General features: G+C 37.7%; 1 protein-coding gene across 3 annotated transcripts in view; it reads left to right on the top strand.

The window, feature by feature from the left end:
• Positions 1–15,008, top strand: part of LOC134312429 (Fc receptor-like protein 5) — a 37,133-nt gene extending 22,125 nt beyond the window's left edge. For all 3 annotated transcript variants that reach the window (XM_062994371.1, XM_062994370.1, XM_062994372.1), the window contains 11 exons: positions 1,758–2,030; positions 2,303–2,575; positions 5,817–6,086; positions 8,870–9,142; positions 11,320–11,595; positions 11,738–12,010; positions 12,102–12,416; positions 13,420–13,698; positions 13,863–14,111; positions 14,256–14,366; positions 14,516–15,008. In XM_062994371.1, the coding sequence (XP_062850441.1) occupies positions 1,758–2,030; positions 2,303–2,575; positions 5,817–6,086; positions 8,870–9,142; positions 11,320–11,595; positions 11,738–12,010; positions 12,102–12,416; positions 13,420–13,698; positions 13,863–14,111; positions 14,256–14,366; positions 14,516–14,583 (2,660 nt within the window). In that variant the 3' untranslated portion in view covers positions 14,584–15,008. The remainder of the gene's footprint in view (positions 1–1,757; positions 2,031–2,302; positions 2,576–5,816; positions 6,087–8,869; positions 9,143–11,319; positions 11,596–11,737; positions 12,011–12,101; positions 12,417–13,419; positions 13,699–13,862; positions 14,112–14,255; positions 14,367–14,515) is intronic.
• The last annotated feature ends 256 nt before the right edge of the window (positions 15,009–15,264 follow it).

The raw sequence follows: 15,264 nt of genomic DNA, 5'->3' as shown, positions 1-15,264 counted from the left end.
TGAAAATCAACTCTGAAATGTTTAACTCTGAAATTTCAACACTCCAGTTTTTGCTGTGTACTTTTTCTTTCAGCTATAAAGTTAGAAGTGCATTAAAAAAACAACACTTAATTTAAAATGAAAAACAACATGAAATTAAACTGATATTTAATGATTTATATGTTTTTAAAGTTTTTGTCATACTGACACAGACTCAAATCTGATTGTGTTCATCTGTGTGATCCAGAAATATTTTTTTACAAAGTGAAGATGACAGTGATGATTACATAAATGTGTGTCATCGTAACGTTTGGACACCCATGACATTTTTATGTGATTTTGTTGTTTGTTTCTGTCTTTTGTTTCCAGTTTAATATAATGGGTCACAGGCTAGCACACACCTCTGACAACACACGCAGCAGCAGACAACATATTTTTACTAACCTAATACAAGACAAGACTGTCAGCTGCCCACAAAAAGCATCTGCCAACTGTTATATTTGTCAAAGATGTTAACTTTTGCACATGTGCAGTTACTATTTTAGCTTTTTTATATTTAAGTTCATCAGATTTTATTTATATACCTTTGTCCTTGTGTTCTGTTGACAATGACTTTACTGGCTTGTTATTTAGATTGATTTTATATCCATTCCCACATTTCATTGACATGCATGATTCTATTTTTAAGTTGTATATAGAAACACATAACATTTTATTTAGGTTACATTAGCATGTAGAGTCAGTATGGATTAAATCAGACCTCTTGTTCCAGCCCACAGTGGGCTCCTACAGGTCCATTGCTGAATTATGGTCAAAACAGCTTTATGAAATTTTCCACTTCAAAGTAGCCAAATATTTAGTCAAGTCAAATGTATTGTATGTGTGGAACAAGAAACAAGACAGTTTCCTTTCTTTATTCTTTGTCCTTGTGACCAGCAACAGGTTTTACTAGAACTTTTAAGAGTTGATTTTGGAGCAGGAGCTTCTTCCTTGCACAGCAGAAACTAAGCTCATCTAAGCACATCTGGACAGTGCCACCTGTGTTTCAGCAGCTTCTAAATAATAGCAGAACTGTTTTGGTGGTTCTTGGATTACATTTGATCATCCAGACAAGTTTATATAATTATATATGTACCGATCAGCCATAACATTAAAACCACCTCCTTGTTTCTACACTCACTGTCCATTTTATCAGCTTCACTTAGTATATAGAAGCACTTTGTAGTTCTACAATTACTGACTGTAATCCATTTGTTTCTCTACATACTTTGTTAGCCCCCTTTCATGCTGTTCTTCAATGGTCAGAACCCCCAAAGAACTACTACAGAATAGGTATTATTTAGGTGGTGTATCATTCTCAGGACTGTAGTGACACTGACAGTGGTGGTGTGTGTGTGTTGTGCTGGTATGAGTTAATAAGACACAGCGATGCTGATGGAGTTTTTACATACTGTGTCCACTCACTGTCCACTCTATTGGACATTCTATCAGTGGATATAGAAGAAGCATACAACAAAGAAGTGCATGGGCACTCTAAAGTAGCATCATACACTGAAGGGTTCACAAAGGTTTAAACACAAACAGTTATCAAAAACAACTTTGCTGCTTTAATTATACATAATATCATTTTTCAGTATTTTACTGTCCCATAATTTTTGTAATTTTATTTGTAATTAGACTTAATCACTATGATTATAGAGCTCACATTATCAGAGCAGAATGAGTTTATAACATGTAGAACTGGTTTGTGATCACATTTATTTGGTGTAACTGTACAGAGAGACCAAAAGCTGTTCTGAACCTGCTGCCTGATGGACGAATATTCAGTGGAGAACATGTTACTGTCACATGTGAAATACAAGACACAAACAAGAACTGGATGTACAACTGGTTTAAAGATAATCAAAAACTTTTCCCTGCTAATGAGAACAGAGAATATTCATTCACTGCTACAGAGCAGGACAGTGGTAGTAGCTATACCTGCAGTGGACAGAGAAAAATTCACTCCCAGAACTCAGAGATCAGTAATACTGTTACACTGACTGTATCAGGTGAGTGTGTTCATCTCTTCTACACACCAGTTAAATGTAATAACAGGTAAAAACACCAATACAATGTGTCTCCAACTTTTTAGAAACCTTCATTAAGATTTTATATCATAGTTTATTAATATTTAATAATCACTTCATCCAGATCAGGGTTTAGTATAATTTTCACTGTAACATTTTAATAAACGCTACAGACACAAAACATCTGTTGAAGATGAGAAATCCTCTGTTTATATTGTAAGGGAAAAAAACTCTGATGTCTATTATTTCAACAGCAAAACCCAAACCAACTGTGATTGGAGTTCCTCAGAGCTTCATCTACACTGGAGACGTTGTTACTCTGTACTGTGAGCTGCAGGAGCAGCAGTCTGCTGGATGGACATTTAACTGGTACAAAATAACTGGGAAGAATCCGACACCTGTAACTCCAAACACCAACCCACTCAGTGTAAAGACCACTAATGCAGGAGTAACAGAGTATCAGTGTAGAGCTCACAGGAGAAACTACGACTCAGAGTTCAGTGATAGAGTCACAATTACAGTTAAAGGTACAATTTTTCTACTTTTTTACAGCTAGAAAGTTAGAAGTGCATTTAAGTAACAACACTTTAGTTTAATTTCATGTTGTTAACCATGGATGTTGAATGATTAAAAGGTTTTAAAGTTTTTGTCATGTACTGACATTGAGACACAGGCTAATTATTCACACGCTAGCACACACCTCTGACAACACACGCAGCAGCTGACAACATATTTTTATTAATCTAAAACAAGAAAAGACTGTCAGCTGCCCACAGAAAACACTTGCAAACTGTTATATAAATGTGTTAACAACAAAGTTTAAACAAGTGCAGTTACTGTTCTAGCTTTTTTACATTTAAGTTTATTTATATAAACTTATTATTCAGATTTTATTCTTTTGTCCTTGTGTTCTGTTGACAATGACTTTTCTGGCTTGTTCTTTGTGGTCACAGAGACCCCCGTGTTGTGTGGATAAAATAAAATGACATTAATTTACATTACATTAAGTTCAAAATTAACCAAATGAACTGAAGCGTATGTTGGTGTGATGGGGGATCCACTTATGCCTTGCTGGAACTGCAGTTTCCTACAGTTCTCTGTCTTTTCCGTTTTCCAAGAGCTGGCCTTGTCACAGATGGCTACAGTAGCCTGTCACATCGCAATGACCAGTTCTTATTTCTTTTTATTTTCCATCCACTTTCTCTATTGCTGGTTGAGACTGTTACTGTGTCTTTATTTTTATACTTGGTTTCTACAGCCCCATTTAGAAAAGGTTAGGATAGTGTAGAAAATAAAAATAATTATGGATGTAAATAAAATATGCACTGTGTTTTTACACAGTGCATATTTTATTTACATCCATAATTATTTTTTTAAGTTGTATATAGAAACATAAAATTCTATTTAGAAAACATTACAATTTAGAGTCAGTATGGATTAATTTAACAAAATAAACAAACTCTCATGACTCTTTGTTCCAGCCCACAGTGGGCTCCTACAGGTCCATTGCTAACTTGTTTTTGAGACAGTGTAACGGGTGTGCTCGACTCAATGTTCTTAACACTGTCCGACTGCACATCCGTTACTATATACGTAATCTGCGTTGTGTTCGATGAGTGCTGCGGTGTTTAAAGGAAGGACTCTGAACACGACCACTACTGGTTGATTTCTTTTATTTGGCCGGTGCTGTATAAACAAATACAGTAAATATAAGCATTAAGGCTCTGGAGACCTTGCAGAAAAGTGTAGCTCAGGAAAGAACACTACTCTCCCATGTATACATGCAAGACATCAGCCCCCTTCCTTTTCTCAGTTTTGCATCCCGCAGACTGAGGGTGCTAATAATTATACATGTACTTATCTTTTATACAAAGGTAAATTAAACACATTACACATGGAAATAAAATAAAAGATTCTAATATTCACCATAAAATTACCATAACCAGCTCTGTATGTAAATATAATCAATTGAAACACTATATCTTAGTTAATGAATGATAGAAACAATAAACAGAAAGCACTGGAGAAACCACATACCTGTATAAACAAATAAATATAAGCATTATGGTTCTGGAGACCTTGCAGAAATGTGTAGCTCAGGAATGAACACTACTCTCCCATGTATACATGCAGGACATCAGCCCCCTCCTAACAGAAACGCACATGGGGAAACCCCGTGGAGCAGAAAAACACACATCTTCAATAAAACTTTAAAAAGTGTCTTTTACAAAGTTCACATATAAGCCACAACTTATCTTCATGTTCATAACCTTATTTATACTGTTTATAACTGAATATTTATTGATGTTTTTTTTTTTAAAGTTTTAACCAAAAACCGCTAGAACACATACCTTTTCCCAGTTTTGCATCCCGCAGACTGAGCGCGCTGCAGCAGTGTCAAAACAGAAAAAAAACCGTGTCTCTTAAAGAGACAGTACACGATTAACCTAAACTTATAAATGGTTCTAGAGTACAAATATGTAACATATTGTAATAAACTTTGGATGTAACTAGGTAGCGTAATGCTGCCACCACCTTTGTTATCCCGGTAAGGTCCGGATCAGAGGCTGGAACCACCACACACACACCACGGAGATAAGTTACTCAGTTCATCTTTATTAACCACTTAATCACCAGGAAAAGAGGTTCAGGTAGATCGGACAAGTATTTTCCAGAGGCCAGACAAGCTAACTCACCCGTGTAACTCACTGCACACTAAAAACACATCCACAGCACTCAAGGAGCTAATAAATATTCGCTAAAGAAAACCACCACTACAAAACTCATTTAAAGGGAAACCTGAAACACCAACGGGTCTATTAACTTACCCCCGGACCTACTCATCAACCAACCTACCTCCCCTATTATTATTTAATTATTAAAATACACATAACACAAACACTGAAGACAATATAAAAACGTTAACCCACCATTTTTATAATTTTATTTGTACAGTGGAACCTTGACTTACGAGTGACCCAACTTACGAATTTTCCGAGATACGAGCTGTCACTTGGTCGATTTTTTGCTTTGTGATACGAGCCGAGATCTGAGTTACGAGCGAGCGAGCTTACGCCACCCGCCACTAGGTAGCCCAGCGAGCGTTCACTTCACCTGGTTATCTTGCCGTACAAGCAAGTGAACGCGAGGAAAGTGTGGCGAAAAAGCCAAAAGTCAGTGAAGAAGAAGATTAAGTGAAGTGAAAAAATATATATTTTTTTAAAAACAGCAATTAAGTTTAGCAATAAAGTGTAGCATAGTGTGTAAGTTAAATTTAGCAATATATTGTAGCATTAAGTGTGTAGCGAGTAAGTTAAGTGATAGAGCACGAAATGAAACACTCCCCCAACTTCCTCCGCCAATCTCCACCTCCGCAAGCATCTTCGTCTGATTTTCAAGGTAAATACACTTAATAAAACCAGTTTATTTCTTTACATAATCTTTTATTATGTATTATTATTTTTTATACATTATTTGTTATTTATAAAGTACATTTTTCTTATTTAAAAACAAAAAGTCGGTGTGGTTTTTGGGGGGCTGGAACGGATTAATAGTGTTTCAATTCATTTTAATGGGGAAATTTGATTTGATATATGAGCAAATTGAGTTACGAGCTTGGTCACAGAACGAATTAAACTCGTAAGTCAAGGTTCCACTGTATTTAGACTTAATCACTATGATTATATAGAGCTCACATTACCAGAGCAGGATGAGTTTATAACATGTAGAACTGGTTTGTGATCACATTTATTTGGTGTAACTGTACAGAGAGACCAAAAGCTGTTCTGAACCTGCTGCCTGATGGACGAATATTCAGTGAAGAAAAAGTCACTCTCACATGTGAAATACAAGACACAAGTGAGGACTGGAAGTACAACTGGTTCAAATATGATCACAAACTTTCCTCTGCTGGTGAGAACAGAGAATATTCATTCACTGCTACAGAGCAGGACAGTGGTCGCTATACCTGCAGTGGACAGAGTAAAATTCACTCCCAGAGCTCAGAGATCAGCAATACTGTTACACTGACTGTATCAGGTGAGTGTGTTCATCTCTTCTACACACACATATTCACTTCAGCATCACATCACTACATTCATCACAAATTACGATCATTACTTTAAACATTCTACCATTAACCTATAGTCATTGGGAGGTGCACTTGCCGGTCCCAAGCCCAGATAAAATAAGGAGTGTTGCATCCGCCGTAAAAACTGTGTCAGATTATGTATGTGGACCAAAATTATTTCCTTAGATTTTACACCAATTAAACATAATTAAAAGTAAAAACACCAAGTGTGTCTTCCAAATGTTTTTCCAACATTGTAAAAATAGATTTTATGTAACGCTACACAGTCATGTGAAAAAGTTAGGACACCCCATGAGAACCTTTGTCTTTTTGAACATACAGTGGACCCTTGATTTACGAATTTAATTGGTAATATAGCATCTGGGGGCGCCAACGAGAGACCTGAAGCGCCGTCTGGGACTACAAACAAAGTATCTATGGAACCCTAAACTGCTGACTGACCATTAAGACAGACAGAAACAGATGAACATGGAACAGGATTAGTAGACTGCAACACAGGCACTTGACTAGACAAACCAGGACTCATGGAACCTGCCAAAGAGACAGGATGAAGTTGGACGGACGGACAAGGACCAGACACGTCAGACTGACTGACAGAATTAGCTTCAATTAGCATATCCGGACTGACTTGACATGGCCATATCATGGGACTAACTTGAACCGGTGAACTTGATGAAACAGGCTGAGCTGACAAAGGGCCTAGAACTAACCTGACTGAACTGAACTATGGGCACATTATGACTAGACAAACTAGAACTCATGGAACTCGATGAAGAGACAGGACTGACTTGGACAGACGGACAAGAACAAGACATGACAGGTTGACTGACAGAACAAGCTTGACCAGACTAATCAGGACTAATGGAATATGACAAAGAGACAGAACAGATTTGGACAGACAGACTAGGACCAGGCATGACAGACTGACTAACAGAATTAACTGGGCTTGAAAAATTCACGGGCTGGACCTGGCATGGCAGAACTTGAACCGACAGACCTAAAGAAACGGGTTGAGCTGGTAGGGGCTTGGAACGAACTTTAACAGGTGAAAACATGTATGAAACAGAAGCAGGTGGGAAGGCCTGAGGACCCCTGGAGCCTATAGGGTTGAAACAAGGAACAGGACACAACAAAACATCCCGACTGGCTCCTAACATGGACGTGGGACGGTCACAAGCATTTTTAGCGGGCACTGGCACCCGGACTATATAAGCAGTGGGCACTTGGGGAACACAAACATCCCCAGCAAGCACTGGATGCCGGGCATACACTGCAGTGGGCGCTTTGCTGCGTGGAGCGTCTCCAATGGGCACGGGAGTTTGGGCAAACTTCCCTACACCAAACCTGTAAGGGTTTCTTCCTGGAAATTTGGCTCTCATGAGGCCCTCAAAATCCTTAACCAACTTCAGCTCAGCTCCCCTGTCAGAACAAAGCTGCCTAGCTCATTTTCGAGCAGCACCCTTCAGCCGAGACGTCATAACAGACGTCACCTTGTCTGTTTCAGTGGGCTGAGGGTCAAGAAGGTTCTGCAGGTAGAGCTGGCTCTGAAGAAGGAAGCCTTCAACACACGAGTTGCTTCCATCATAAGGAGCTGGCCTACTGAGCGGGAAGGTTTGACAGAACCTAACAGAGCCAAATTCAGTGAATTCACTAACAAAAAACATCTCGCTGTGTCCTTTAAGGGGAGACTATTATGTAACACTATATAAGCTATGACAAGACAAGAGGGGGCGGACACACATGCAGAGATGTTATAACAAAAAGAGTTTAAATGATAACAAAATACAAAACAAGGTTTACACAAGAGAAGATACTCAAACAAGACCTATGCTAAATGCTAAGCTAAAGGCTAAAGCTAATACTAAACTAAATGCTAATCTAAACACACAGGAGCTAAGCTAAATACTAAACTATACTAAACACACATGGACTAATCTAAATGCTAAACTAAATACTAATCTAAACATAAACATAAAATCTAGACATAAATCCTAAGCTACACAAGAACGACTAAAACAGAAACAAGACTAACAAGGTATGAACAAACAGACAGAAGCTAAAAAGACAAACAGGGCTAAAGAGGCTAAAGCTAACAGACCAAGGCAAAAGAGGATAGACGGATGGATGGATGGACGGACAGAATCAAAAGCAAAGTATCATTATAACAAAACAAACCGACAGAGCTAAATCAAAATCATCCACTGGCGAAAGAGCAAACCAAATCAAAATAGTCTTCAATCAAGGATTGGAGAAAGGTAAAGGTGGGCGTGGCAGGTGTACATGAGTTCTAGGAGCACAGGAGCACACATGGGCTGGATATGTGACAAATTTATATCATAATTTATTAATATTTATTTATAATAACTTATAATAAGATCAGGGTTTAGTTTAATTTTACTCTGTTACATTTTTAATAAACATTACAGACACAAAACATCTGTTGAAGATGAGAAATCCTCTGTTTATATTGTAAAAGGAAAAAACGTTGTTACTCTGTTCTGGGTTTACAAAAAAACACAAACTTAAAAACAGTTATCAAGAACAACTTAGTTGCTTTGCTTATACATAATATCTTTCTTTTTATTTTTATTTTTTACTGCATCACTATTTTTGTAATTTTATTTGTAATTAGACTTAATCACTATGATTATATAGAGCTCACATTACCAGAGCAGGGTGAGTTTATAACATGTAGAACTAGTTTGTGATCACATTTATTTTAACTGTACAGAGAGACCAAATGCTGTTCTGAACCTGCAGCCTGGTGGACGAATATTCAGTGGAGAACATGTTACTCTCACATGTGAAATACAAGACACAAACAAGGACTGGAAGTACTACTGGTTTAAAGATAAGCTACAACTTCTCCCTGCTGGTGAGAACAGAGAATTATCATTCACTGCTACAGAGCAGTACAGTGGTAGTAGCTACACCTGCAGTGGTGAGAGTAAAATTTACTCCATGAACTCAGAGATCAGTAATACTGTTACACTGACTGTATCAGGTGAGTGTGTTCATCTCTTCTACACACACATATTCACTTCAGCATCACATCACTACATTCATCATGATCATAATTTTAAACATTCTACCAATCGAAGTTGCACTTGCTGGTCCCAAGCCAAGATAAAATAAGGAGTGTTGCATCAGAAAGGGCATCTGCTGTAAAAACTGTGTCAAATTATGTTTGTGGACCAGAAATATTTTTCTTTTCAATTTTTACATAATGAAAAGATTTTACATCAATGAAAGGTAAAACACCAATACAGTGTGTCTCCTAAATGTTTTTTCAACTTTTTGGAAACCTTTTTTGGAAAATATTTTATATCATAATTTATTATTATTTTATAACCACTTTATCCAGATCAGGTTTAGTTAAATTTTACACTGTAACATTTTGACTAACGCTACAGACACTGAATCTGACTGAATGATGAGGGAGCATCCAATGACACATACAGTGGGGCCAAAAAGTATTTAGTCAGCCACTGATTGTGCAGGTTCTCCTACTTAGAAAGATGAGAGAGGTCTGTAATTTTCATCATAGGTTCACTTCAACTATGAGAGACAAAATGAGAAAAAAAAAATCCAGGAAATCACATTGTAGGATTTTTAAAGAATTTATTTGTAAATTATGGTGGAAAATAAGTATTTGGTCAATAACAAAAGTTCAACTCAATACTTTGTAACATAACCTTTGTTGGCAATGACAGAGGTCAAACGTTTCCTGTAAGTCTTCACCAGGTTTGCACACACTGTAGCTGGTATTTTGGCCCATTCCTCCATGCAGATCTCCTCTAGAGCAGTGATGTTTTGGGGCTGTCGCTGGGCAACACGGACTCCACAAATTTTCTATGGGGTTGAGGTCTGGAGACTGGCTAGGCCACTCCAGGACCTTGAAATGCTTTTTATGGAGCCACTCCTTCGTTGCCCGAGCGGTGTGTTTGGGATCATTGTCATGCTGGAAGACCCAGCCACGTTCCATCTTCAATGCTCTCACTGATGGAAGGAGGTTTTGGCTTAAAATCTCACGATACATGGCCCCGTTCATTCTTCCCTTAACACGGATCAGTCGCCCTGTCCCCTTTGCAGAAAAACAGCCCCAAAGCATGATGTTTCCACCCCCATGCTTCACAGTAGGTATGGTGTTCTTGGGTTTTTCTTCTTCCTCCAAACACGACGAGTTGAGTTTTTACCAAAAAGTTCCATTTTGGTTTCATCTGACCACATGACATTCTCCCAATCCTCTTCTGGATCATCCATATGCTCTCTGGCAAACTTCAGACGGGCCTGGACATGTACTGGCTTAAGCAGGGGGACACGCCTGGCACTGCAGGATCTGAGTCCCTCTCGGCGTAGTGTGTTACTGATGGTAGCCTTTGTTACTTTGGTCCCAGCTCTCTGCAGGTCATTCATCAGGTCCCTCCGTGTAGTTCTGGGATTTTTGCTCACCGTTCTCATGATCATTTTGACCCCACGGGATGAGATCTTGACCCCAAGGGAGATTATCAATGGTCTTGTATGTCTTCCATTTTCTTACAGTTGTTCCCACAGTTGATTTATTCACACCAACCTGCTTGCCTATTGTAGATTCACTCTTTCCAGCCTGGTGCAGGTCTACAATTTTCTTCCTGGTGTCCTTTGACAGCTCTTTGGTCTTGGCCATGGTTGAGTTTGGAGTCTGACTGTTTGAGGCTGTGGACAGGTGTCTTTTATACAGATAACGAGGTCAAACAGGTGCCATTAATACAGGTAACGAGTGGAGGACAGAAGAGCTTCTTAAAGAATAAGTTACAGGTCTGTGAGAGCCAGAAATCTTGCTTGTTTGTTATTGACCAAATACTTATTTTCCACCATAATTTACGAATAAATTCTTTAAAAATCCTACAATGTGATTTCCTGGATTTTTTTTTCTCATTTTGTCTCTCATAGTTGAAGTGTACCTATGATGAAAATTACAGACCTCTCTCATCTTTCTAAGTAGGAGAACTTGCACAATCAGTGGCTGACTAAATACTTTTTGACCCCACTGTATGGTGGACAAATGCAGAACATTTACAGAACATTTACAGAACATTCCTCTTTCCAGAATTACACGATTTGATGTAGACGTTCCTCTCTGTAGAAGTGATATCTGTGGTAAAGGTTTCACATCCTGCACTGTGTGTTTATCTTCTACAGAATTAAAGCCTAAACCTAAACTCACATCTAACCTTAATGGAGCAGCACTAACAGGAAACTCAGTGACTCTGTACTGTGAGCTGGATCCACAGTCTGCTGGATGGAAGTTTTACTGGTTTAAACAAACACAGAACCATCAGACTGAAACTACAACACACAGCTACACCATCAGCTCAGTTAGTGTTTCTGATGTGGGTCAGTACTGGTGCAGACCTGGGAGAGGAAACCCAGTCTACTATACACACTACAGTGATGCACTCTGGGTAAATGTTACTGGTGAGTGACATTCATGCTTGCAAATACTAAAGCATTATGTTCACTATATTATTATATATTACTTAAATAGAATATGTAGTACAGCTGTAATTGTTGTGTATGTGTGTTGGTTTTAATAACAAACTCTTAAATATTTATGCAGAGAGTCCTAAAGCTGTGGTGACCATAAATCCTGATAATCAGGTGTTTAGTGGAGAAACTGTCACTCTCAGATGTGACATACAGAGAGGAGGAGATGCTGAGTGGACATACAGCTGGAATAAAACTGGTGGATTTAACCCAGTTAGAACAACACAGGAGTTCAGTATCAGATCTGTTATTTACTCTGATGGGGGTAAATACACCTGCAGAGGTGAGAGGAAAAGTGACTCAGAGAACTCAGAGATCAGTGATACTGTTATACTGACTGTATCAGGTGAGTGATTGTTCACATTTTTATTGCAAAAAGGTTAATATTGAGCAAATTAATCACAGATTTGCTATTTTGTTTTTTTCTTGTGTAACAGACCGACCACAGCCGGTACTGAATGTATCTGTACAGAACTGGCTGACTGAAGGAGACTCAGTGACTCTAAGTTGTGAGGTTCGAGGTTCCACTACAGGCTGGATATTCAGCTGGTACAAAGTGATTCAATACAGCAGCAGCTTCATTAGAAGAGAAAACTTAGTTCTCCTCTCAGACAGCAGCAGAGGAGCTGGAGGCTCGTACACTCTCAGTCCTGCTGTTCTCAATCACACAGGGGTTTATGTATGTGGAGCAGAGAGAGGAGAACCAGCCTATCACACACAGTACAGCCAACCACAACCACTGTGGATCACTGGTAAGAAAATCTAACAATAAAAGAGCTCAGTTAAAGTGTAACACGCTTAATTTTCAAAAGTATGTGAACATGTTTTATTTATTGAGTTTAGCTGTTTCAGCTACAGCCATTGCTAACATTGCTAGAAAATCAATTATATAAAATAAATAATATGCATTTTAATATTGTGGCAACAGTTTGGGGAAGGCCTTGTCCTGTTCTTGTGTAATTGTGTCCCTGTGTACAAAGCAAGGTTCAGACATTATCTTTGGTTCAATGTTGCAGTGAAAGTATTCCAGTTGCTCTGACCACAGAATGAATTGGAACATTGATTGTGAAAAAGGATTTCTTATTTCACATTAACACTTGGACTCATGAAGTGTGTGCTGTACTGATATAAATGTATCAAGTGCAGCAGTGTTGTTGGGATTTTTTTATTATTTATTGTAAATACAGAAGAATGAAGCTCCAGCCAAAAATCTAAAACCAACAGCATAATGGGATCAAGAGTCCACTGATGAAAGATTAAAAGAGGATTAACATGAATTGTGCATGAAAAATATAGTTAACTGTCTCTAAATGAACCCCTAAGAAGTCTTAACATATTATGTGTTCCTAATAAAGAGACAACAGTTAAAAATCCCAACAGCTCTGCTGCACCTGATGCTCTCATACCAGTACACAGTGCTTAGAATATACAGTACATCCCTATAGGGGTCTTTTTTTGATTAGTGAATGAGCCAGTCAGTTAGAGTCAGTTGACAAGGTGTACAGAGTGACAGGTAAGCTACAGTCAGTATTTGTATACCCACAAAGTGCATCAGTATGGTAGGTGTAGCTTATGAAACTGCCAATGAATGTATGTTTAAGGTGAGTATATAACTACAGCTCTGTTACTAATTGCAGAATTTGTTGTTTTATGTATTTTTTTGTTTAATATCCAGAGCGGAGAATGTTAAAAGCACTAAAATATTTCTAGCACTTGTATATGATTCTCATTTCTGTTTTCATTTTTGTGTTTAAGGTGAATCTGGTTCAGTGTCTCTGATCATCAGTCCTAGCAGAACTCAACACTTTTATGCTGACTCTCTCTCACTGAGCTGTAAAGGACAGAGAGACTCTACTGGATGGAGAGTGAGACGATACAGAGAGAGTAAAGACGTGTCAGACTGTTCATCAGATTGGAAATCAGCTTCTGGATCTACATGCAACATCAGCTTTCTCTATTCATTCTACACTGGAGTGTACTGGTGTCAGTCTGAATCTGGAGGCAGCAGTAATCCTGTCAACATCACAGTGCACGGTGAATCCCCAAATTTTTTATCAATAGATCAGCATAGAAACTACGTGTTATTGTTTTAATATACAGAAATGTTATTGTACAACTTAATTGTATTACATAAAGCTCTTTGTGGTACTGCATTCTTGACAAATTGTTTTCAGTGTTGTCTTTCTTTTTTCTTACAGATGGTGATGTGATCCTGGAGAGTCCTGTCCATCCTGTAACTGAGGGACGTTCCCTGACTTTACGCTGTTTATATATTCAAACAAATGTCTCAGACCACCAGGCTCATTTTCATAAAGATGGTTTAGTCCTTCAGAAACCAACGACAGACAATATGACCATACACAGTGTCTCAAAATCAGATGAGGGTTTCTATCACTGTAAACACCCAGAGAAAGGAGAGTCACCAAAAAGCTGGATCTCAGTCCAAGGTACGAAAACATCTGGATAATAAATACAAGATTTTATGTATTCAGGTTAGCTTTTTCATGTAATGTGTATAATAAAATTAAGTCTATGAATAGTGTAGTATTTGTATGTATTTGAAGTGTTAATTTAGTGTGTGTTTAATTTAGTGTCTAGTCGATCACATTCAGAAGACCTGCTGTGGGTGCTCAGGCTGATGACAGTGTCTCTGTTTGTGCTGCCCACCATCATTCTGGTGAACATATATTACAGAACTCAAGGTAAGGACCCACAGTGTTCCTGGTCATCATTTATTTTAAAATAAACATACTTTCTGCATCAGAGACATTTATTTATTAATCATATAATGACAGAATTACATTTAATACTATAGATTTCATTAAAATGATTATTGATGTGTATTTTACAGCTAAACCTGATGAAACAGAGAGATGGAACAGAGAATATGAAGTAATTGAAGCTGAAGCTTCTTGCTGAGTGATAAATGGGTGATGAAGCTTCTACTTTAGAATTAGAATTCATATAGATTTAAGAGCAGATGAATCAGTAAAAAGTTTCATATGTTTGTGGACGTGATCTGTTAGGAAATGCAGGATTAGTGATACACGACTGTGATGCAGTTCGAATTAAAACTTCAAATAATGACCTACATGCTTTCTAATTCCACATACTGTACATGAATTATATTAAGAATACAAACTCCATATACAGAGAAATTGGGACATGTACAAAGAAATTACTTTTATTGTATTGGCTGAGCAACTTGTACTTTGTGGAATTTTTACAAAAGTTGGGACAGGGACAAAATAAGAGTGAGTTTACAATTTATTGAGGTTACATCATTTTGAAACATTCAACAATAAACAGGTGACTTGATAATGGGGGGGGGGGGGGGGGTATCATGATCGGGTATAAAAGGAGTATCAAATAGCTCAGTCTTTATAAGCAATGTTTCTGGGTTGCACCAAATTCACCAAATACTCTTATCAGAATAATGCAGCTATTCAAATAAATAAATGCACTCCACATTATATTTGTATATTTTATATGATACTTTTATTAAATATATTTTTCATTGTTGCTAATCTTTAATGTATTTGCTTTTGTATTTTAATAAAGTTACAGTTTTCTAAATACTGTGTTTACTCTGAATAGAGC

Source organism: Trichomycterus rosablanca, chromosome 4, assembly GCF_030014385.1.
Source record: "Trichomycterus rosablanca isolate fTriRos1 chromosome 4, fTriRos1.hap1, whole genome shotgun sequence".
Taxonomy (NCBI): Eukaryota; Metazoa; Chordata; class Actinopteri; order Siluriformes; family Trichomycteridae; genus Trichomycterus; species Trichomycterus rosablanca.
This window is presented reverse-complemented; position numbering and strand designations above follow the sequence as displayed.